At 41.4% G+C, this 26,745-nt stretch overlaps 1 protein-coding gene across 1 annotated transcript in view; it reads left to right on the top strand.

The window, feature by feature from the left end:
• The first annotated feature begins 207 nt into the window (after window positions 1-207).
• Window positions 208-26,745, top strand: part of LOC115214160 (microtubule-associated proteins 1A/1B light chain 3A) — a 33,483-nt gene continuing 6,945 nt past the window's right edge. The window contains exons 1-2 of the mRNA XM_029783236.2: window positions 208-515; window positions 25,558-25,613. Coding sequence (XP_029639096.1) covers window positions 473-515; window positions 25,558-25,613 — 99 coding nt within the window. The 5' untranslated portion in view covers window positions 208-472. The remainder of the gene's footprint in view (window positions 516-25,557; window positions 25,614-26,745) is intronic.

The following is a 26,745-nucleotide window of genomic DNA, read 5'->3' as shown; positions in this document are numbered from 1 at the left end:
AAACAATGTTACACAAGTTCAACATGTGCGTGTCTTCTCATTCCTGTCGATTACGTCACAAACTTTACGCAGTTCACGTGTTTTACGCATTCCGATTGGTTAACGAAATATCAATTCTACCAATCGCTGCTATCTGTTTATTTATTATTATTAACCTCGCACATGTACATCGTATTTTGGCTGTTCTAGAAATATTCCTTACCCCCACACAAATAGATAGAATTATTTTGGTTTTCTCTATTAACTTTACGCTAAAAAAGCGATAAATTGCTTTGAATAACTTCGAAAAAACATTAAAGAATCACTTATAAGTTAAATTATCTGTATTAGGAAATCTGTGGTGGTAATTATGCAGCTTTTTCCTGAGAGTTCCGTTGAGGTGTACTCTTAATTCGGGTCAGTACCTAATAAACCTGACAGACACAACAGCTTGTTTCTACGCATATGAACACCTTTATACGCTGGAGTCGAAATGAGCGATTCAACGAAACCATTCCGAGAAAGACGACCTTTTGGTATGTATTCAGTTATAAATTTGTTTAACGTGATCTATATAACCGTTAGTATAACGTTGTGATCGAAGTTATGTAACTATTATTTATCACATATGCTGCTAACCCGAAGCTGATAAACATACCCAGCATGTATATATATATATATATATATATATATATGCATTCTGATTATATATATATATATATATATATGTATGTATATATATATATGTGTAAATATTAAAAAAAAAATACAAACTGGGACAAGAACGTGAAACATTTAGAAGACGATACAAAAAACACGGACGGGACATTCGAAGCCTTCAATCTTCAGTCACGAACCGGATCATCTTCGCAATTTCGGCTATATATATATATATAATATATATATATATATATATATATATATATATATTTGATGTATGTGTGTGTGTGTACACGAATAAGCACGTAAATGCAAAACAAGGTGGAAAAGGTGTATGTATAATATATACACGTTGCAATATCAAACGAGTTTTTCAATTTTATAAATAGATCATTTATGATAAAATAGACTGATGCTTTTGTATGAACCCCGAGATATACACGATTGGTCAGACCTTATGTTAGAAGGCATTCCAGCCGTGACCATCCTGTCTTTTTACCAGGCGGTGGACGTCCCAGGACCGCATTATCGAATCTATCCTTTATAACAAAGTAGTGTGTTTTTTGAGACAGATTTAGCTGCTGTTTCTAGCATCCCAGACAACCCCTGCAGAGGTTCCCTAGATACCTGATCGCAGATATTCTTTTATACGTTTCACCCTGAAGGCTGTGGCCATTTAGCTATACACGATCGATCACGTTTTCAATCTTGCGTATTGGTTCGGATTTTTCCATTTCTTATACGGTTATATTTATGAAATAAACCCCAAACCTCGATTTGCACCAATAAGATACTTACTAAATCATTATAATAATTATAAAACTATTATTATTGTTTTCATTTATCCCTCATGATTGAATTTCTCTCGAAAAGCCCCGATTTTCATTTAAAATCCACCAGGTTGCATGTATAGCTCTTGATCGCCTTCACCATTTCTGCTACTAACTTCCTGTAGATTATTTCGATCTACATCTAGCAGTCATCACAATCTGTTACCTGTTACATATATTCCCTCACATTTTCCCTCAAACTATTAATATTAAACCAGAATTCTGCTTATCACAGTTTTTCTTTTTTCTTTCGTCTTTTAGCGGTTCAAGTTTGTTTACTTACTCTCCATTGAAGCTACCTTTTTGTATTTGCATTTTCATTTAATGAAAACCCAATAGCTATCGATATATATATATATATTTGTTTACTTCTGTTTATATTAAATGCTAGTTGTATATATATATTTATAGCCTACGTAGACAACTGACGAAACAGCTAGGGCCATATTGCTTGAGGCAAAGAAAAAATACTTATTACTTGATGCAATAGAGTTATTACATTTATAAGCCGACTTGTGAATTATATCGATAATAATGACGGTACCGTGAGAAAGATGCCGAACACGAGAGCAAAATCGAAAGCCAAAATGATAAATATATAAATATATATATATGATTTTTATTTCTAATAGGAATGTTGGGGGGTCACGATGCTCTTGATTTTAGCTTTTAATTTTGCTCTCGTGTTCGGCATCTTTCTCTCGGTACCGTCATTGTTATCGATATATAATTCACTAGTCGGCTTATAAATGCAATTTAATAAAATATAAATTTGAGATTTGTGCTGGCAAAAATGCACTACCCTGTGTTTCATTCACTATATTAATTTCTATAAGTATGTTGCGCATTAAATTTCTTGTTGTGTCCCCCCTTCGCTTCTTAATTGGCAGGCTACTTAATTAGCAGTGCCTAATTAAATCGGAAGGTAAAAAATGCTTTTACGTTGAAGAAAATCGAATTCAATGTCCAGTATACAGACGAGGAGAATAAAAATGTAGATTTAAGCTTCTGATGTTAATCATTAAGGTGTATGAATAAAAGATTCTGTAGAAATTGGTCTAGTGGTTGGTCTATGTTGGTAAATATTTAGTGAAATTCTCATATGCCTTGGGAAGAGAAATAATTCATCTCCACTCTATCTTAGAAAGGGACAGACCCGAAACGTCAGCATTTTTTTTCTTGTTTTACCAAGACATACGAACTCATTTGCATTTACGAATTTCGCTTAAATTCTTTTTGTTGTAGTCAAACTCATTTGCTTATTACTAAATCCCTTCTGAGGAAAGCTATTTGCATATCATAAGGTCATCATCATTTTCCGTTTTTCCATCTTGGCTTAGGTAGGACGGGTCTTTTTGAGGAGGTACTTTACGGCCGGATGTCCTTTTGGGAGCCAACTGTTTTTAGTTGCCGCTTACGACCGACATTTATACTTTCTGCTTATTCTTTAACGAAAGCAGAGACACTTTGTTCAAATGTCGGCGAAGGTAAAGAATACGCATACCCGGTGTTTAGGGTTAGGGTTACGCCGAAAACGGGTGGTATGCGTTCTTTTTACCTCCGCCTAAGTGTCTTGTATACTATAATCTGGCCGGACCAAAGCCATGTGGAAGATTTAGTAGAAGGTGATAAACACATACACACTCACACATTCACACACACACACGCACGCGCGCGTATACATGACCAGCTGCCATGCAGCTTCCGTCTTCCAGATTCACTCACAAGGTATTGGTCAGCTTGGACCTATAATAAAGGACACTTTCCCAAGGTGTTGCACAGTGGGATTGAACCTGAAACCACATGGTTGCAAAGCGAGCTTCTTGACCACACAGCCATTTGATTGTCCTGGATTTGTAAATTTTATCAACTTCAGGATTGACAAAAGGGACACTTCACCTCAGCAGGATTTGAACTCAGAGAACAGAGAGTAAAAAAAATAATTTAAAAAACGATAAAATAAGATATATCTTTTGTCTTTTAGTTGTTTTAGTAATTAGAGTGTGGCCATGCTGGGGCACTGCCTTGAAGAATTTTAGTTGAACAAATCGACCCTGTATTATTTTTTAAGCCTGGTACTTATTCTGTCAGACTCTTTTGTTGAACTGCTAAGTTACAGGGATGTAAAGACACCAACAATGGTTGTCAGGTGGTGGTGGCAGTGGTGGGACACACACATGATGGGCTTCTTTTAGTTTCCATCTACCAAATCCTCTCACTAGGCTTTGGTCAACCCAAAGCTATAGTAAAAGACACTGGCCCAAGGTCTTCCAACACCAAAATAATAATATACAAAATAACATACTTCATTTTTTTTGGCCCCATGGAGGCAAGATGGCCGAGTTCCTTTCGAGCGTTGGGCCCTCATGGAGGCAATGCCAAGACTTTTGGCATTATGCCATTCTTAAGAAGAAGATCCATTGAGCCGAGTAAAATCGCAGTCGTGGCTGATATTGGTGTCATGCAAATTGGCACCTGTGCCAGTGGCACATAAACACACCCTGGTGTCACACAAATGGCACATAAAAGCACCCATTACACTCTCAGAGTGGTTGGCATTACAGGCATCTTGCTGTAGAAAACCATGCCAAATTGGACTGGAGCCTGGCATAGCCTTTCAGTGTACCAGCCCAATCAAACCGTCCAACCCATGCCAGCATGGACAACAGACATTAAATGATGATGATGATGCTGATTCTCATATTGTAACTATTGTAAAGCATGTAAAAAGCACCATCCGAATGTGGCTGATGCCAGTGCCACCTTGACTGGCTCCTGTGCTGGGGGCACGTGACCTACTGTGCTTGAGGAGACCTATTGAGTCAAGTACATCAACATCAACATAAATATCAAATGGAAATTGTAGTTGTGATACCTGTGCCGGTGGCACGTAAGAAGCACCATCCGAATGTGTCCGCTGTCAGCACTGCCTTGACTGACACCTGTGCCGGTGGCACGTAAGAAGCACCATCCGAATGTGTCCGCTGTCAGCACTGCCTTGACTGACACCTGTGCCGGTGGCACGTAAGAAGCACCATCCGAATGTGTCCGCTGTCAGCACTGCCTTGACTGACACCTGTGCCGGTGGCACGTAAGAAGCACCATCCGAATGTGTCCGCTGTCAGCACTGCCTTGACTGACACCTGTGCCGGTGGCACGTAAGAAGCACCATCCGAATGTGTCCGCTGTCAGCACTGCCTTGACTGACACCTGTGCCGGTGGCACGTAAAAAGCACCCACTACACTCTCGGAGTGGTTGGCATTAGGAAGGGCATCCAGCTGTAAAAACACTGCCAGATCAGATTGGAGCCTGGTGCAGCCTCCTGGTTTCCCAGACCCCGGTCAAACTGTCCAACCCATGCTAGCACGGAAAAGCGGACGTTAAACGATGATGATGATGATGATGATTTATTTTGACTAGGAACAAAGCCAAATTTGGTTGGGAATCTGTATAGTTGACTGATCAAACACCAGTGTTTTCATCATCATTATTGTTTTAACTTCCACTTGTCCATGTTTGCATGGGTGAGATGAAGTTTATTGAGGCAGATCTTCTATGGCCAGGAGCCCTTCCTGTTACCAAACCTTATCTGTTTCTTCATGTGGTAATATTTCCCCATGACCAGACATCATCATCATCATCATCATCATTTAACGTCCGCTTTCCATGCTAGCATGGGTTGGACGGTTCAACTGGGGTCTGGGGAGCCCGAAAGCTGCACCAGGCTCCAGTCAGATCTGGCAGTGTTTCTACAGCTGGATGCCCTTCCTAACGCCAACCACTCCGAGAGTGTAGTGGGTGATTTTATGTGCCACCGACACAGGTGCCAGACGAGGCTGGCAAACGGCCACGCTCGGATGGTGTTTTTTATGTGCCACCGACACAGGTGCCAGACGAGGCTGGCAGACGGCCACGCTCGGATGGTGTTTTTATGTGCCACCGACACAGGTGCCAGACGAGGCTGGCAGACGGCCACGCTCGGATGGTGTTTTTATGTGCCACCGACACAGGTGCCAGACGAGGCTGGCAGACGGCCACGCTCGGATGGTGTTTTTATGTGCCACCGACACAGGTGCCAGATGAGGCTGGCAAACGGCCACGATCGGATGTTTACACAAAATATTAGAAGTAAATGATACCACATGTACGACAGTGGAACTCATTTACAAATATCGTATGATTGCTAGACAAGGAGATGCAAACACACACACACACACAGGTGCAGGTGTGGCTGTGTGGTAAGAAGCTGGCTTTCCAACCACATGTTTCCAGGTTCAGTTCCACTGCATAGCACAATTGAGCAAGTGTCTTTTACTATAGCTTTGGGCTGACCAAAGCCTTGTGAGTGGATTTGGTAGATGGAAACTGAAAGAAGCCCATCGTGTATATATGTATGTGTGTGCGTTTGTTATTTGTGTCTGTGTTTGTCCCCCCACCACCATTGCTTCCCAACTGATGTTGGTGTGTTTATGTCCTCGTTACTTAGCGGTTCGGCAAAAGAGAACGATAGAATAAGTACTAGGCTTACAAGAAATAAGTCCCGGGGTTGATTTGTTTGACTAAAGGTGGTGCTTTACTTGTTTCAGTCATTTGACTGCGGCCATGCTGGAGCACTGCCTTGAAGGGTTTTAGCTGAACAAAAAATTGACCCCAGGACTTATTCCTTGTAAGCCTAGTATTTATTCTGCTGGTCTCTTTTGCCGAACCGCTAAGTTACGGGATCGTAAACACACCAACATCTGTTGTTAAGTGATGGTGAAGGAACCACATAAATATATATACATATATGCGATAGGCTTCTTTCAGTTTCCATCTACCAAATCCACTCACAACGCTTTGGTTAGCCTAAGGCTGTAGTAGAAGACACTTGCCCAAGGTGCCACACAGTGGGACTGAACCCAAAACCATGTGGTTGGGAAGCAAGCTTCTTACAACACAACCATCATCATCATCATTTAGCGTCCGTTTTCCATGCTAGCATGGGTTGGACAGTTCAGCTGGGGTCTGTGAAGCCGGAAGGCTGCATCAGGCCCAGTCAGATCTGGCAGTGTTTCTACGGCTGGATGCCCTTCCTAACGCCAACCACTCCATGAGTGTAGTGGGTGCTTTTTACGTGCCACCCGTACAGGTGCCAGACAGAGCTGGCAAACGGCCATGCATATATATATATATATATATATATATATCCCTCCACTCTGTTAGGAGGCACAAGCACTTACACACACATGTACACATACGATGGTAACTTCGGCCTACCAAATTTAATCACAAGGCTTTGGTCAGCTTGAGGCTATAGCAGAAGACACTTGTCCAAGGTGCCATGTAGTGGGACTGAACCCGAAACCATGTGGCTGGGAAGCAAGCTTTCTAACCACCCAGTGGGCTTCTTTCAGTTCCAATCTACCAAATCCACTCACAGGGCTTTGAAATACAAGTACAGCTCATTTTTGCTAGCTGAGTGGACTGGAGCAACGTGAATTAAAGTGTCTTGTTCAAGGACACAACGCATTGCCGGGAATTGAACTCATGACCTTACAATCGTGAGCCGAATGCCCTAACCACTAAGCCACGCGCCTTCATCTGACCGATGCAAACATGGAAACACGGGCATTAAATGATGATGATAATATTTCCATTAATGAAATGCTTGTGCCAAGCAGTGTTTAAGCATAAGCAAAATTCAGGTTAGTTAAAATATGTTTGTGATATATTTTGACTGCTAAAAGGCAAATTCTCTACAGTTGCCATGGTGAAAATATCTATCTTTTGGTAAAAAGGTGTGGGATTCCTGATAGATGACAAGACAGAACAAACTGGGTGTTTCCACACCTTTTTACCATAATACCAGAAATATTCTCTCCATGGTAACAAGCAGTGAATTTGCCTTTCAGCAGTTGAAATATGTCACCAATATATATATTCTAACTAACCTAAATTTGGTTTAATATTTCCATTGTTTAACGTAATAATTCCTGTAATCTCTTGTTTGCTCTTTTTGTTTAGATGCTCTCTGAGGTAAGCCTAAATTAACTCCGTTTTACTTTGTATGTTTCTTTCTGTTGTGACAAATCCAACCTGTTTTTTGCTCATGTGTTTTGTTTGGTCATTGTTACATCATCCTTATTAATCGTACAAACAAACGGGTTGAATTGTCTCAGCTTATACAACTTGGAATTGATTCTTCTGAGCATAGTCCGATTATATTTCACTTAATTGGTTTCTTCCGTTTATATCTATATGTATGAGTGTATGTATGCATATATGTATGTGTGAGTGTGTGTGCATATATATATATATATATATATATATATGTATATATATGTATGTATGTGTGTGTGTGTATATATATATACATATATACACACATATCTATACACATATCTATATGTATGAGTGTATGTATGCATATATGTATGTGTGAGTGTGTGTGCATATAAATATATATATATATATATATATGTATGTATGTATGTGTGTGTGTGTATATATATATACATATATACACACATATCTATACACATATCTATATGTATGAGTGTATGTATGCATATATGTATGTGTGAGTTTGTGTGCATATATATAATATATATATATATATATATATATATATGTATGTATGTGTGTGTGTGTATATATATATACATATATACACACATATCTATACACATATCTATATGTATGAGTGTATGTATGCATATATGTATGTGTGAGTGTGTGTGCATATATATATACATATATAATATATATATATATATATACTTTTCTACTCTAGGCACAAGCCCGAAATTTTTTTCTTTTGGTAGGGGCAGTCGATTAGATCGATCTCAGTATGTAACTGGTACTTAATTTATCGACCTGGAAAGGATGAAAGTTGACCTCGACGGAATTTGAACTCAGAACATAAAGACAGACGAAATAACGCTAAGCATTTCACCAGACATACTAACGTTTCTGCCAGCTCGCCTTATATATATATATATATATATATATGTGTGTATGTGTATATGTATATAATGTATGTGTATATGTATGTATATATGTGTATATATGCATGTATATATATATGTGTGTGTGTGTATACATATGTATATATGTGTATGTATATATGTATGTATACTTAGGTATTTATATATATTATATATATATGTATAAATGAAATTGGGTGATAGTCAAGCTTTTCTCAAGTACCAATTAGTGAAGCAAATTGCTTCAACTAGGAATTAGAAACAGGCTGGTTACTCACTCGTCTCTCACAACTCTCTACACAACCATCAAACTGAACCGCTTTATGGTCATTCAGTCTGCTAAAAATAGCTGCCAAAGTTCCTTCAAATCACACATTACCCATGGCCAAACAACTCGTGTCCTATTCATCAGTCGTCGTGATCAGGTTTATGATGATGATCATACTTGTATGGGTTTCATGAAATTCATTGAGACAAATTTTCTAAAACCAATGCCCTTCCTGTTACCCCCCTTCAGCTGTTGCCAGCCCTCACCTGTTGCCAGCCCCCACCTGTTTCCAAGCACAGTAATATTTCTCTCATTGTTGGATGTGTTTTTCATGCGTGACTGGATACAAACAGTATCACTTATATTGACAGTGACACCTGCTTGTTTATAACCATGATGTGAAACAAGGGTACACACACACACACACACACACACACACACACACACACACAAAGTGCAGCACAGTGGGATTGAACTGACGTTCCAGGTGGTTGGGAAATTATCTTTTCAACTATACAACTACACCTGTGCCTATTAAAATGTGCCTGTCCTACTCAAATGAACTTTTAATTAACAATTAAAGCAGTGGTTCTCAGCCATGGAGTTTAAAATACAGGTTGTCAGAAGTTTTTCTTAAATCCCAACAATAGACCATTAAATGTGTTTATGGGGAGAAAGATATTAACGAAAATCAATATGCCCCAGTGACAAAGAAACGAGGAGGGTATAATGGGAGGCAAGGTTCAGATATCCGATGAATATCGCCTTCTCCCATTAAAATTGTTCTTTGTGTTATTTCAGGTTCCAGCAACCAAGGAAGGAAGTCTCAAGTGGAAATGCAATTCACAACTAGTTTTATTTACATAGTTACACAGAATAAATGATGTGTTTCACTATCAGTAGACCATCTCAAGCTGTGTACGTCTCGTATCTCTGTTAACGTGGGCCCATTACCTCTGGAGATACGATGTGCAGACAGGACTAGCCTGGGGACCCAGCCTGCGAATGTGTGTTCAGCAAGCACTTGCGATGAAAAGAGAGAGAATCTGCTTGTTGGGCCCTTATATCCGGTTTGCCATCGCGGGCCTTGTTGTGATCTCGCGCATGGCAAATGGATGCAGGTGAGATCTCGCTCCAGTCTCGGAGATGGTAATGGCTGCCTGCAAGATCTCATCCAATATAGCACTGACTGGTGCTTGTGTGATGTGCTAAAAATAACAGCTAAATAGCCCTTAAATCACAGACCAAAAAAATCTTTTCTGTTTTGTTTTGGTTTAATCATATGATTCCTCATGTCTAGAACACAAATTTGCAAAAAAATTTCTGTAAATTCCTAAAAATAAAAAAGATACGAGGGGTTATTTGGGATGCTGAAAGCAGAATTCTGCTATTAAGTTGGTGTTAGTAACATACACTAACGTAGAATTTTAATAGGTTTTAATTTAAATCACTTTATCATAAGAAGTTTGTATCAGAACCAAGGGTACCTTGGTATCAAAAGGGTTAACTCTTTTGTTACCATATCTCTCTTGGAATACACTGTACTTACTCTTTTACTTGTTTCAGTCATTTGACTGTGGCCATGCTGGAGCACCGCCTTTAGTCAAGCAAATCAACCCCTGGACTTATTCTTTGTAAGCCTAGTACTTATTCTATTGGTCTCTTTTGCCGAACCGCTAAGTTACGGGGTATGTAAACACATCAGCATCAGTTGTCAAGTGATGCTGGGGGGACAAACACAGACACACAAACATACACATATACATATATATATATAAAGTTAATCCAAACATGAAAACACAACAACGCGAGGACGTGGAACAAGTATAGTATTATTGGACGCTCAGGAAAGAAAGAGGGTTTAACGTTTCGAGCGGAGCTCTACGTCAGAAACATAGGAAAAAGAAAGATCCAAAGAAGGGAAGACGGAAGAAAAAAAAAAATCGCCAACGGTACACACGTGGTCACATATACATATATACGATGGGATTTTTTTTCTAGTTTCCATCTACCAAATCCACTCACAAGGCTTTGCTCGGCCCGAGGCTATAGTAGAAGACATTTGCCCAAGGTGCCACGCAGTGGGACTGAACCCGGAACCATGCGAGTTTGTAAGCAAGCTGCGTACCACACAGCCACTGTCTCAGTTAATTTTGAAAATAATGGAAACTTTAATTAAATAGTGAAGTAACTTTGTTGTCATTAAGCAGTTGTTTGGAACGTAAATCAACATGAAATTTTGATGAAAGATTTTGCTTTAGTTTAATTCAAATCAGGATTTTTTATAGAAACAGGTCGGTCACAGATGTGTGAGTAATCCTTGCTTTGTTATACAAGCCTTTATGTTGACCTATAACACAAGGATGACTAATTAAACTTCTTGTGGCAGGCTACTAGCTTGCTAGTAGTGTTCAAAAGTTGATTGTATTGAGTGTGACTGGCGTTTTATTAGTTTGTATCCTGTCACTATAGCAAAAATAATTCACGCCTCAATGTTTCAGTTCTACTAACTATAAATAGTTACCTTCTCAAAGTATAAAGGAGGAGCAGTAGGGCACCATATGTGGATCCCTCTTCTCCATTGGTCATGAATGATCATTGGATTGCACTTAGAAAGTTCCCCCCGAGGCACGAGTCTGGGCAAGATTGTTTATGGAAGACCAGCAGTTGCCCATGTATTCCAGCATCCCCTCTCCGGCTGTTCAAGACTTTGGACCTGGAGATCTCCATTTCCAGTGACTTCGAGGGCCACCTCCCAGTGGTGTCGGGCATCAACGAAGAGCCCTCGACTACAACAAGGCGACCAAAGTTTTTTTTTTTTTTCCAAGGTCTGGGGTCTACCGCCCCTAAGTCCTAGACCATCGCCTAATCACCCTTACCCATCTTGTTGCTTAACAACAACAGCATCCCCTCTCCACGCCACCGCTGTTGTCCAAGGGTAAGGCAAAGACTGCTACAGCTTGGCACCAGTGACGTTGCAATTCATTTCTATAGATGAGCGGACTGGAATAAAAGTGAAATGAAGTGTCTTGCTCAAGAACACAATTTACAGCCCGGTTTGGAAATTGACCTTTGAACCTTGTGCCTTCACCATATAGTTAAGAACTATTTCACTAGTTGGGCCCTTTTGGTACTAACCCACCTGAGAGCACACTTGGTTCTATGATACAAACTGTTTTAAAGAGATCTAAATTAAAAGCTTCCATTAGAATTTCATGTTTCAAATATGTAGTTGCAAGGCACAAATAAAGGATGCTCTTACTTCAATGTGCAATCAGCGATAGTCCTTTCAAGCATCAGGTCATGGAAAAAGGCAGCGAACTGGCAGAAACTTTAGTACGCTGGGCGAAATGCTTAGCGGTATTTTGTCTGCCGTTACATTCTGGGTTCAAATTCCAGCGAGTTCGACTTTGCCTTTCTTCCTTTCGGGGTTGATAAATTAAGTACTAGTTACGCACTGGGGTCAATGTAATCAACTTGATCCCTTTGTCTGTCCTTGTTTGTCCTCTCTATGTTTATCCCTTGTGGGCAATAAAGAAATCAGGTCATGGGAAACCAGCAAGACCTCATAGTTGTATCCACATGTAAGCTCCCTCTAACTCTTGGTCAGTAAAGGACTGCTACCTTACAAGCGCTCCCAGTGCACATCTGCCTCTTGCATATACCCATAAGAAAGAAGCTGTCTTGTACCCATTGCTTCCTGATGTGACATCACTTCCTCTCCCTTCCAGTTCCCTTGTGACATCACTTCCTCTCTCTTCCAGTCTCTTTGTGACATCACTTCCTCTCCCTTCCAGTTCCTTTGTGACATTAATTCCTCTCCTTTCCAGTCCCTTTGTGACATCTCTTCTGGTCCCTTCATAACGTCACTTCCTCTCCCTTCTGGTCACTCATCCTTCCTCCACAAAACACCCGCTTAACATTGGTTTCAAATTTTAGCACAAGGCCAGCAATTTTGAAGGAGGGGTAAGTCAATTACATTGACCTCAGTACTTGATTGGTACTTAATTTATCGACCCCAAAAGGATGAAAGGCAAAGTCTACCTCAGTGGAATTTGAACTCAGAATGTAAGGACAGACAAAATTCTGCTATGCATTTTGCCTGGCATGTTAATGATTCTGCCAGCTTGCCACCTTAATAATAATAATAATAATAATAATAATAATAATAATAATAATAATAATAATCATCATCATCATCATCATCATCATTTAGCGTCCGTTTTCCATGCTAGCATGGGTTGGACGGTTCTACTGGGGTCTGTGAAGCCAGAAGGCTTCATCAGGCCCAGTCAAATCTGGCAGTGTTTCTACGGCTGGATGCCCTTCCTAACGCCAACCACTCCGTGAGTGTAGTGGGTGCTTTTTACGTGCCACCCGCACTGGTGCCAGACAGAGCTGGCAAACGGCCACGAACGGATGGTGCTTTTTATGTGCCACCGGCACGAGGGCCAGGCGAGGCTGGCAACGGACACGAAACGGGGCGGTGCTGGCAACGGTCGCGAAACGGAAAGTTCTCTTACATGCCACCGGCACTGGTAACACATCTGCAATTTCCATTGATCGATTTCCATTGATCGATTTCGATTCTGATCCTCACTTGCCTCAATGGGTCTTCACAAGCAGAGTTTCGACATGCCACCGGCACTGGTAGCACATCCGCAATTTCCATTGATCGATTTCGATTCTGATCCTCACTTGCCTCAACACGTCTTCACAAGTAGAGTTTTGTGTCCCAAGAAGGGAAGGTATGCATACGTAGGCTGGCTCCATCCCATGTAGAAGGCCACGGGTTGTGGACTCACTTGTCCTGCCGGGTCTTCTCGCGCACAGCACACTTCCAGAGGTCTCGGTCTCTAGTCATTTCCTCAGTGAGACCTAAAGTTCGAAGGTCGTGCTTCACCACCTCGTCCCAGGTTTTCCTGGGTCTGCCTCTTCCACAGGTTCCCTCAACCGCTAGGGTGTGGCACTTTTTCACACAACTATCTTCATCCATTCTCGCCACATGACCATACCAGCGCAAACGTCTCTCTTGCACACCACAACTGATGCTTCTTAGGTCCAGCTTTTCTCTCAAGGTACTTACACTCTGCCGAGTGTGAGTACCGGCATTACACATCCATCGGAGCATACTGGCTTCATTTCTAGCGAGCTTACGCATATCCTCAGCAGTCACGGCCCATGTTCACTGCCATGTAGCATGGCTGTTCGTACACACGCATCATACAGTCTGCCTTTCACTCTGTGCGAGAGGCCTTTTGTCACCAGCAGAGGTAAGAGCTCTCTGAACTTTGCCCAAGCTATTCTTACTCTAGCAGTTACACTTTCAGCACACCCGCCCCCGCTGCTGACTTGGTCACCTAGGTAACGGAAACTATCAACTATTTCTAGTTTTTCTCCCTGGAAAGTGACGGAAGTTGGTCTCAGAGCATTTTCAGTTTTATTGTTCCTGAGCATCTGCCACATACAAAAACCATCTTCCTAGTTAGCCTTCCTTTGACATTGCTGCATCTCTTATGTGTCCATAGCTTACACTTGGTGCATCTTATAGAGTTTCTACCTACACCTTTTCTACAGATCGAGCAGGGCCATCTACCTGAAGGTGTTTGTGATTTGTCTACCTTCCTACTGATTACGACTTTGGTTTTAGCTAGATTGACTCTGAGGCCCTTCGATTCTAATCCTTGTTTCCACACCTGAAACTTCTCCTCCAGTTCTGATAGCGACTCAGCAATTAGAGCAAGGTCATCAGCATAGAGGAGCTCCCAAGGGCATCCTGTCTTGAATTCCTCCGTTATTGCCTGGAGGACTATGATAAATAGGAGGGGGCTGAGTACTGAGCCTTGGTGGACCCCTACCTCTACCCGGAATTCTTCACTGTACTCATTTCCAACCCTCACCCTACTAGCGGCGTCCCTATACATGGCCCGCACAGCTCTCACTAACCATTCATCTATCCCTAGTTTTCTCATTGCCCACCAGATAAGGGATCGGGGGACCCTGTCGAAGGCTTTCCCATGTCAACAAAAGCCAGGTACAGGGGCTTATCTTTGGCTAGGTATTTCTCCTGCAGCTGCCTTACCAGGAATATAGCATCAGTAGTACTTTTCCCTGGCACAAACCCAAACTGCATCTCATCTAAACTAACTCTCTCTCTAATTAGTTGGGCTATGACCCTCTCCGTAACCTTCATCACCTGGTCCAACAGCTTGATACCTCTGTAGTTATTTGTATCTAGGGCATCACCTTTACCTTTGTAGCAGTTGACTATTATACTGCTACACCAGTCATTGGGTATGACCCCTTTGTGTATCACCTGATTAACTATATGGGTGACTAGGCTATAGCCGACACTACCAGACATTTTGAGCATCTCTGCAGTGATTCCTGATGGGCCTGGGGCTTTCCCTGTCTTCATGCTTCTAATTGCCTTAGCTACCACAGAACTATCAACTCGGATAGCTGGTCCCTCTGTTGGGTCAACATTCGGCAGACTCTCTTTATCCCATTCATTTTCTTCATTCAGCAACCTTTCATAGTGGCATCTCCAAACCTCTCTCTTTGCATCCTCATTTAGCGCAAGTGAACCATCTTCCATGCGAACACACTTCTCTCCTACCACATCACGATTCTCTCTCACACACTGTCTTGCAACATGAAACACCTCCAGTCTTTGGTCCTCACGGCGCAGAACATTGGCAAATTTTTTCTTATCTGCTTCCCCTCTGGCTAAATAAACCTGTCTCCTAGCTTCTCTTTTGGCAGTCTGATACAATTCCCTGCTACCCCCATTTTTTCAGACCTTCCAAGCCTGTCTCTTTTCTCTAATAGCCCTGTCTACAATATTGTTCCACCACCACGTTATTCTAGGTCGAGAGGGGACTTTGCACCAGCCACAGATCTGGTCAGTGGCTCTCAGCAGGTTGTCCCTTAGAAACGTCCAGCTGTCTTCTACCCCCTGTGATGCTCTATCCCCTTCTACTTCGTCAGAGGCTTCAAGTAATATGTCCCTAAATCTCTGTCCATTTGCAGGATCTTTAAGCTTCCAGATCCTTCTTCTCCATATTTGTCGTCTTCTGGTTGTCCTCCTAGTCCTGATCCTAAAGTCACTAACTACCAGTCTATGTTGTGGGGTACATTCTTCACCTGGGAAGGTTTTGGCATTTATAAGCAGCCATCTCCCCTTTGCCTTGTAAGGATGTAGTCAATTTGGCTGGTATGTTGGCCCGATTGGTAAGTGACTAGGTGGCTGGTAGGTTTCCTGAAGTTAGTGTTGCAAATCATAAGATTATTTGCATCGCAGAACTCCAGCAGCCTGGTTCCCTCCTCGTTGCGGGAGCCATAGCCATAGCCTCCATGTACGCCATGGAAGCCCCCAGCATGTCGTCCAACGTGACCATTGAAGTCACCAGCCACAAAGATAAGGTCTCTGTCGTTCGTCAATGAGGTAGTCTGCAGTAGAGTGTCATAGAATCGGTCTTTCTGTCCATCGGGTAGCCCCGACTGAGGAGCATAGGCTGATATAATGGTTGCTAAACTATGATGAAGCACTAATCTAATCTTAAGTATTCTGTCACTTACTCTGATTACCTCAATTACTTTATCTTAATAATAATAATAATAATAATAATAATAATAATAATAATAATAATAATAATAGCAGCAGCAGCCCTGATGCAGTACCAGGCAGTGGCTCTCATGGCTTCTGATCTTAACTGATTGGAAGTGTTATCATGTACATTGTTTTGTCTTGGTATAAAAGATGGGCTACAGCAATATTCTGCTCAATACCACAGATTGCTTGTCAGTTGTTTGACTTTAACCAGTTGAGCATGTCCCTTAGTGGCTGACGATGTGTGCATCTCTGATCACGAGCAGAAGTAGTGGGGGAGCATCATAGCCATGTGTTGAGAGGGATTCTTTGGAGTTTGAATAATTCACCTCTGGAAACATGGGTGGTTCTTTCAACATCCTTAAACAACCCTTATTCAGGGACCTTTTGAGCGGGATGGGCAACTCAACCTGAAGAAAATTCTAACTGGGCCCCAACTGCAAGGTCATGTGCTGTTTATCTTGATATGAGATCACCATGTCGCGCACATATGGTTGTGATGCATGTGCTGTGCCTGTACCCTTATCAGACGGGTAGTCATGATGGGTAATTGGGCTTCGTATATTTCACCCCAGTGTCACTTTGATGGTATGAACTGCTCTCTCACTCAATAATAATAATAATAATAATAATACTTTCTACTATAGGCACAAGGCCTGAAAATTTGAGGGATGGTGATAATCAGTTACATTCTGCCTACCAAATTTATCCACCCTGAAAGGATGAAAGGCAAAGTTGACTTCGGCGAAATTTGAACTCAGAAAGTATAGATGGATGAAATACCACTAAGCATTTTGCTTGGCATGCTAACGATTCTACCTGCTTGCTGCCTTAACAATAATTAATAATCCTTTCTACTTGAAGCACAAGGCCTCAAATTTGGGGGAAGGGATTAAGTCGATTACATCAACCCCAGTGTGTAACTGGTACTTATTTAATTGATCCTGAAAGGATGAAAGGCAAAGTTGACCTCGGCGGAATTTGAGCTCAGAACATAATCGACAGACGAAATTCCTATTTCTTTACTACCCACAAGGGGCTAAACACAGAGAGGACAAACAAGGACAGACACACGGATTAAGTCGATTATATCAACCCCAGTGCGTAACTGGTACTTATTTAATCAACCTCGAAAGGATGAAAGGCAAAGTCAACCTCGGTGGAATTTGAACTCAGAACGTTGTGGCAGACAAAATATCGCTAAGTATTTCGCCTGGCGTGCTAACGTTTCTGCCAGCTCACCGCCTTAAACAATAATAATGACAGTTATTTTACTAAATTCTTCATCGGTTTCTAAATTAGGAAAGTAGAAGTAAGCAAATTTGATCATTTATTTAAAAAAACAAAGTTACTGCTATATGCCAGCATATTTATACATACATATATATACATATATATATATACACACACACACATATATATAGTTAACCAGGTGATACACGAAGGAGTCATACCCAATGACTGGTGTAGCAGCATAATAGTCAACTGCTACAAAGGTAAAGGCGATGCCCTAGATACAAATAACTACAGGGGCATCAAGCTGTTGGATCAGGTAATGAAGGTTACGGAGAGGGTTATAGCCCAGTTAATTAGAGAGAGAGTTAGCTTAGATGATATGCAGTTTAGGTTCGTGCCAGGGAAAAGTACTACTGATGCTATATTCCTGGTAAGACAGCTGCAGGAGAAATACCTAGCCAAAGGTAAGCCCTTGTACATGGCTTTTGTTGACTTAGAGAAAGCCTTTGACAGGGTCCCCCGATCCCTTATCTGGTGGTCAATGAGGAAACTAGGGATAGATGAATGGTTAGTGAGAGCTGTGCGAGCCATGTACAGAGACGCAGCTAGTAAGGTGAGGGTTGGCAACGAGTACAGTGAAGAATTCCGGGGGTAGAGGTTGGGGTCCACCAAGGTTCAGTCCTCAGCCCCCTCCTATTTATCATAGTCCTCCAGGCAATAACGGAAGAATTTAAGACAGGATGCCCCTGGGAGCTCCTATATGCTGATGACCTTGCTCTAATTGCTGAGTCACTATCAGAACTGGAGGAGAAGTTTCAGGTGTGGAAACAAGGATTAGAATCGAAGGGCCTTAGAATCAACCTAGCCAAAACCAAAGTCCTAATAAGTAGGAAGGTGGACCAACCACAAACGACTTCAGGTAGATGGCCCTGCTCGATCTGTAGAAAAGGTGTAGGTAGAAACTCTATAAGGTGCACCAAGTGTAAGCTATGGACACAAGAGGTGCAGCAATGTCAAAGGTAGGCTAACTGGGAAGATAGTTTTCGTATGTGGCAGATGCTCAGGAGAAATAAACACTGGAAATGTGCAGAGACCAACTTCTACCACGTTCCAGGGAGACAAACTAGAAGTAGTTGATAGCTTCCGCTACCTTGGAGACCAAATTAGTAGCGGGGATGGGTGTGCTGAAAGTGTAACTGCTAGAGTAAGAATAGCCTGGGCAAAGTTTAGAGAGCTCTTACCCCTGCTGGTGACAAAAGGCCTCTCGCTCAGAGTAAAAGGCAGACTTTATGATGCATGTGTACGTACAGCCATGCTACATGGTAGTGAAACATGGGCCGTGACTGCTGAGGATATGCGTAAGCTCGCAAGAAATGAAGCCAGTATGCTCCGATGGATGTGTAATGTCAGTGTTCATAATCGTCAGAGTGTAAGTACCTTGAGAGAAAAGTTGAACCTAAGAAGCGTCAGTTGTGGTGTGCAGAGAGACGGCTGCGCTGGTATGGTCACATGACGAGAATGGCTGAAGATAGTTGTGTGCAAAAGTGCTACACCCTAGCAGTTGAGGGAACCTGTGGAAGAGGTAGACCAGGAAAACCTGGGACGAAGTGGTGAAGCACGACCTACGAACTTTAGGTCTCACCAAGGAAATGACTAGAGACCGAGACCTATGGAAGTATGCTGTGCGTGAGAAGACCCGGCAAGACTAGTCAGGCCATAACCCGTGGCCCCTACCTAGGACGTAGTCAGTCCACCTGTGCATACCTTCCTTCTTGTGACACTTGTGAAGACCTGTTGAGGCAAGTGAAAATCAAACAAAATCAAAATAGATGAACATCAATGGAATTTGTATCTTTGTGGTACCAGTGCCGGTGGCACACAAGAATACCATCCGAACGTGGGTGTAGCCAGTACCGCACCGACTGGCCCCCATGCTGTGGGCACGTAACAATCACCACCCAATCGTGGCCGATCGCCAGCCAAATCTGGCTCCTGTGTCGGTGGCACATAAAAAACAAAAACACCATCCGAGCGTGGTCGTCTGCTAGCCTTGTCTGGCACCTGTGTCGGTGGCACATAAAAACACCATCCGAGCGTGGCCGTTCGCCAGCCTTGTTTGGCACCTGTGTCGGTGGCACATAAAAACACCATCCGAGCGTGGTCGTCTGCTAGCCTTGTCTGGCACCTGTGTCGGTGGCACATAAAAAACACCATCCGAGCGTGGCCGTTCGCCAGCCTCGTCTGGCACCTGTGTCGGTGGCACATAAAAAACACCATCCGAGCATGGTCGTCTGCTAGCCTTGTCTGGCACCTGTGTCGGTGGCACATAAAAACACCATCCGAGCGTGGCCGTTCGCCAGCCTCGTCTGGCACCTGTGTCGGTGGCACATAAAAACACCATCCGAGCGTGGTCGTCTGCCAGCCTTGTCTGGCACCTGTGTCGGTGGCACATAAAAACACCGTCCGAGCGTGGTCGTTCGCCAGCCTCATCTGGCACCTGTGTCGGTGGCACATAAAAAAAAAAAAAAAAAACACCATCCGAGCGTGGTCGTCTGCCAGCCTTGTCTGGCACCTGTGTCGGTGGCACATAAAAACACCATCCGAGCGTGGTCGTCTGCCAGCCTTGTCTGGCACCTGTGTCGGTGGGACATAAAAAACACCATCCGAGCGTGGCCGTTCGCCAGCCTCGTCTGGCACCTGTGTCGGTGGCGCATAAAAAACACCATCCGAGCGTGGTCGTCTGCTAGCCTTGTCTGGCACCTGTGTCGGTGGCACATAAAAACACCATCCGAGCGTGGCCGTTCGCCAGCCTCGTCTGGCACCTGTGTCGGTGGTGGCACATAAAAAAAAAAACACCATCCGAGCGTGGCCGTTCGCCAGCCTCGTCTGGCACCTGTGTCGGTGGCACATAAAATCACCCACTACACTCTCGGAGTGGTTGGCGTTAGGAAGGGCATCCAGCTGTAGAAACACTGCCAGATCTGACTGGCCTGGTGCAGCCTTCGGCTCCCCAGACACCAGTTGAACCGTCCAACCCATGCTAGCATGGAAAGCGGACGTTAAATGATGATGATGATGATGATGATATATATATATATATATATATATATATATATTTTGTTCCCAACTTTGACCCCCCATAATTCCTATATTTTATTTTAGAATTTATGGGAGCAATTGTCTTTGAAGACTCATATTGTCGTTGAATGCTCGAAATGAGGAGTAGATAGACAGCCGAAAACAGATGAAGGGTCCTTTCTTTGTGTTTACTTGTCCTGTTTTCCATTTTTTCTTGTTATGTATTTCACTTGTTTTTCCCTCGTTTGCTATCCTGTACCCATATATGCATGTATATATATATATAGCCGTATGAGTGGCTGTGTAGTAAGTAGCTTGCTTATCAACCACATGGTTCTGGATTCAGTCCCACTGCGTAGCACCTTGGGCAAGTGTCTTCTACTATAGCCTCGGGTCGACCAAAGCTTTGTGAGTGGATTTGGTAGACAGAAACTAAAAGAAGCCCGTCATATATATGTATGTGTGTGTGTATATGTTTGTGTGTCTGTGTTTGTCTCCCCCAACATCGCTTGACAACCGATGCTGGTGTGTTTATGTCCCCGTAACTTAGTGGTTCAGCAAAAAGAGACCAATAGAATAAGTACTAGGCTTACAAAGAATAAGTCCTGGGGTTGATTTGCTCGACAAAAGACGGTGCTCCAGCATAGCCACAGTCAAATGACTGAAACAAGTAAAAGAGTATCTATCTATCTTTATATATATAAAAGAGTAAAAGAGTAAAGAGTTAGAGTATATATATATATATATATATTATATATATATATATAATATATATATATATATATATATATATATTATTTATATTATTTATTATGTGCACACACACGCATACATTAAGAATAAGTTGGTTACTATAATCTACCTTTTATTGTAACCTAGTTTGTTGGTATCAATCATTCCTTTTTCACTTTGATGATGATAGAGGCATTCATTCTATTATCAACTGGTTGTCTTGTTTTCCTTAATCATTTGCAGTTTTTTGTTCCCCATTGAACTTCAGACTTTTCTTTCTAATTGGTTTAGAGTAGAACCGAATCTGATAAGAGATTTACAACAGGATTAGTATAATTGATTTGAGAAGAAATCAACTTAATTAATCACACGATAAATATTTTATCTGTAATATCTTCGTTAAAGTAGATTAAAGAGGATTTATCTTTGATCTAACAATAAAAAGTTATTGTGGAGTGATAGTCTAAATGTCATCGTTGCATTTTAGTTGCTATTTAGCCCCAGGTCAACCTGAATCCAACAAATCCATGATCAAAGGTAGTCCAACTGTGGCCACATGATATAATTTTTTTTAGTGAGATTTGGGTACAGTTTTTATAGAGGACCAACTGACTATTAAGGTTCCTCATTGGCTCATTTCAGCAGGGATATGTTTTATATTTGGGGGCTATCTTACAGTAGACGCTGGCTTTATGCTTGAAAATGAGAGAAGGGGCCAAAACAGAATAGGCTTCTTGTTGTAAAGTAGTTGCATGCAGGGTGGGAGTGACCAGTCTGGAGCTGGAAAGAAATAATGTAGGGATGATGAAGTGTCGTTGTGAACTCTTAAAGTACATGGTGAATAAAAATATGTGGGTGGGTAGATGTTATATATATATATATATATGTGTGTGTGTGTGTGTGTATATGTATATATGTATATATATATATATATATGTATATATATGTGTGTGTGTGTATATATATATATATATATATATATATATATATATATACACACACACACACACACATACACAACTGGCTTCTTTCAGTTTCCATCTTCCAGATCCACTCACAAGGCTTTGGCTGGCCTGGGGCTATAGTAGAAGACACTTGCCCGAGATTCCACACAGCAGGACCAAACCTGGAGCCTTGTGGTTGGGGAGCAAGCTTCATACCACACAGCCATGCCTGTGCCTGTATAAAATATATTAACAACCGTTTGCCAGCCTCGCCTGGCCTGCATGCCGGTGGCACGTAAAAAGCACCATCCGATCGTGGCCGTTTGCCAACCTCGGCTGGCACCTGTGCCGGTGGCACATAAAAAGCACCCACTACACTCATGGAGTGGTTGGCGTTAGGAAGGGCATCCAGCCGTAGAAACATTGCCAGATCAGACTGGGCCTGGTGCAGCCTTCTGGCTTCCCAGACCCCAGTTGCACTGTCCAACCCATGCCAGCATGGAAAGTGGACGCTATACGATGATGATGAGTTCTATATTTAAGACATGAGGAAGTATGTTCAGTATTTACATTATTTACATTCGACAGATATTTGTCCTCATCTTGTTTGTTGCTAACACAACGTTTCGGCTGATATACCCTCCAGCCTTCATCAGGTGTCTTGGGGAAATTTCAAACCTGGGTTCTCATTCCTAAGGTTCTCATACTTTAGGAATGAGAACCCAGGTTTGAAATTTCCCCAAGACACCTGAAGAAGGCTGGAGGGTATATCAGTCGAAACGTTGTGTTAATAACAATCAAGATGAGGACAAATATCTGTCGAATGTAAATAATGTAAATAATTAGATGTTGGTAAAGCTGACTAGTACCTGGGCTTTTTAAAATTAAAATGAAAGGGTTTTTGTGAAGTGACTGTTTTATGCCATTCTGAATGGGTTTACATTTAAATACCCTTCAAGAGTGTTGTTAAGCCTTATAACATAAATTTTTGCTATGACTTGTTTGTTATGTTGATGCTAGTTTTTGACACTAGTAGCAGTAGAACAATGATATTGTATATGACCGAATGGCACTGTAGACTATAAATATGGTTATGATTTCACAGATCATTTTTCATTTTATTAGTGATGTTTATATAATCTCTGATACTGTAAAGTCAGAGTGTGACTATAATAATCAAATAAGATCAACACTGGTGAAAAGTTGTATAAAAATAGTTATTGTCTGCATCATTCAAAAGAGAAATAAATTCTGCATAAGGTGTAAAAGATAAAGATAATTTGTATGGTGTTAGTAATAAAATATTTTGTAAGAAATAGAACTTTTATCATCGGTCTTAAATTTATTTTCGCCAGTGTATGATGACTGATGATGTATGTGATTTCAACAGATGGATTGTATCATTCTACTGATGACATGTTCTGTGTCTGCTTTCATTTGGTTTTGATACCTGGATGCCCTTCTTAATGCCAACCACTTAACAGAGTGTAGTGGGTGCTTTTTTATGTGACACCAGCACTAGTGAGGTTGCCAAGTGCCCACAAGATAAGATGCCTTAACTGCATGGAATGTAGCTTGCAGGGATAAGAAACTATGATAGAAAGAGAGGGTCAAGAGTCTTGCTGAAGAAGAGAATACATGACTTGGAAAGAGAGAGGGAGGGAAGGAAAGAGATGTGAGGTCCAGGTACAATGTGAATATGAGACAAAATAGGATAGAAGAGCAGCAATGGTGGATGTGTAGATAAGTGCACTGAGAGAAAATAGTGTGACAAATGGTTAGAGATGGGATATGATATGGACACATATACATAAAAGATAGAGAATTGTACGAGGTCCGGTCAAAAAGTATCAGGACTGTTGCTATGATAACAGAGCTGAAGTATGCTACATGAAGCTGCTTGGCACAGATTGACTTTGAACTCCGTTGCTCATACACACTAAGTTATAACATGCTCACTCACTTCTGTTGTTCATAGTAGTGCTTGGGAGTAAAGTGTGTAGAGTGTGGTCATCTCAAAAAGAAGTTCAGGTTTCAGCTGTGCAGGATCTCCTTGATTGTGTTGAGGAAGACAAAAACTTTTTTTAAATTGTCATAACAGGTGAGAAATCGTGGGTCTATGACTATGACCCTGAAATCAAGGCTCAGTCTTTGCGGTGGAAAACCCTAACAAAATTTCATGATGTCACGGAAATCTAAGACGATGCTATGACACAGCTACTTGCTATCACTAAAAAAGGATTTCCAGGAACATTTCCATCAATGGAAATGATGCTGGATAAAGGGTAGGACTTCAGAAGGGGACTACTTCAAAGGAGATTAAATGCCAAATTGATATTGTTGCTATTATGTTAAACTGTTGTATGTCCAAATTTCGCCAATTATGTTTTTTTCCATATTTATTTTAGCTTGCAATAGTCGGTTCTTTTGGCCAAACTGTTGTATCTCCAGCTGCTTCAGATGCCAAGATATCAAAGATTGTCAAAGTGTAGTACAATGGTTTTGCTATGGAATGGTGAAACTATTTTATTGTTTTCTGAAAAAGCAACGTTTTAGACTTACAACACTTTAGTGTAATAGCAACAATATATATATTGATAGAAATGGTAAGACAACAAAAGAATGAAAGAGATCTTGGTATGTAAATAGAGGAATTTATCTGTAAATGTAATATGTGACAATTATTCAGTAGCCATGATAAAACTCCAAGTTTTGGATGTCCAGGTGGAAATCCACGCTGCCATCTCTTCAGTTATCTGGCCATCGGAAAAAATGCTATGAAAATCATAACATATATATATATATATTGTTTCTATTATGTGAAACTGTTGTATGTCCAAATTTGGCCAAATGTGTTTTTTTTTCTAGATTAAATTTTGCTTGCAATAACCAGGTCTTTTTGTCAAACTATTGTATCTCCAGCTGCTTCAGATGCCAAGATATCAAAAATCGTCAAATTGTAATACAATGGTTTTGCTCTGGAATGGTGAAACTTTTTCTGTTTTCTGAAAAAGCAACGTTTTGGACTTACGACTCTTTTGCATAATAGCAATGATATGCATTGAAGTTTTCTTTTTAAAGCACCAATCCTGACACAGTTTGACCAGACTTCATATATAAACAGTTGCTTTCATGCTACTTCCTTCCCATGTTGAAATAACCGTTAATTGATTTATTAGTCATTATAGCATGTTGTCTCTCCTATGTCGTTATTATTTACTTATTTAATCATTTATTTATATATTTTTGCAGCTCAGAGAGTAAAGGACATAGAAGCTATTCGACAGGAACATCCGGACAAAATACCAGTAAGTTGTTGCCATTACTCTTTACTCTTTTACTTGTTTCAGTCATTTGACTGCGGCTATGCTGGAGCACCGCTTTTAATCGAGCAACTCGACCCCGGGACTTGTTCTTTTGTAAGCCCAGTACTTATTCTATCAGTCTCTTTTGCCGAACCGCTAAGTAATGGGGACATAAACACACCAGCATCGGTTGTCAAGCAATGTTGGGGGACAAACACAGACACACAAACACACACACGCATATATATATATACATATATACGACGGGCTTCTTTCAGTTTCCGTCTACCAAATCCACTCACAAGGTTTTGGTCGGCCTGAGGCTATAGTAGAAGACACTTGCCCAAGATGCCGCGCAGTGGGACTGAACCCAGAACCATGTGGTTGGTAGACAAGCTACTTACCACACAGCCACTCCTGCACCATTTTTTTTTTAGTTGTTTGTTTTGACCCAGGTCAGTTCAGGTTGGTTGGACAGAGTTATGATTATAAGTGTCCTGGACATTCTTTTACTTGTCTCAGTCATTGGACTGTGGCCATGCTGGGGCACCACCTTGAAAGGTTTAGTTGAACAAACCAACCCTTGGCACTTATTGTTTTTTTTTAAGTCTGGTAGTTACTGTATTAGTCTCTTTTGCTGAAATACTAAGTTACAAGAACATAAACAAACCAACACTGGTTGTCAAGCTTTGTGTATGTGTGTACATGTATATATATGCATACACATACACACACACACACACGCATATATACATAAATAAATATGTATGTGTGTATGTGGATACATACATATATATATATAGGTGCAGGAGTGGCTGTGTGGTAAGTAGCTTGCTTACCAACCACATGGTTCCGGGTTCATTCCCACTATGTGGCACCTTGGGCAAGTGTCTTCTACTATAGCCTTGGGCCAACCAAAGCCTTGTGAGTGGATTTGGTAGACGGAAACTGAAAGAAGCCCTTTGTATATATGTATATATATTTATGTATGTGTGTGTATATGTTTGTGGGTCTTTGTTTGTCCTCCAACATTGCTTGACAACCGATGCTGGTGTGTTTACGTCTCCATAACTTAGCGGTTCGGCAAAAGAAACTGATAGAATAAGTACTAGGCTTCCAAAGAATAAGTCCTGGA

This window comes from Octopus sinensis, linkage group LG7 (genome assembly GCF_006345805.1).
Source record: "Octopus sinensis linkage group LG7, ASM634580v1, whole genome shotgun sequence".
In the NCBI taxonomy this organism is placed as follows: Eukaryota; Metazoa; Mollusca; class Cephalopoda; order Octopoda; family Octopodidae; genus Octopus; species Octopus sinensis.
Note: the sequence above shows the minus strand (reverse complement) of the source record. Positions and strands in the feature narration are given on the sequence as shown.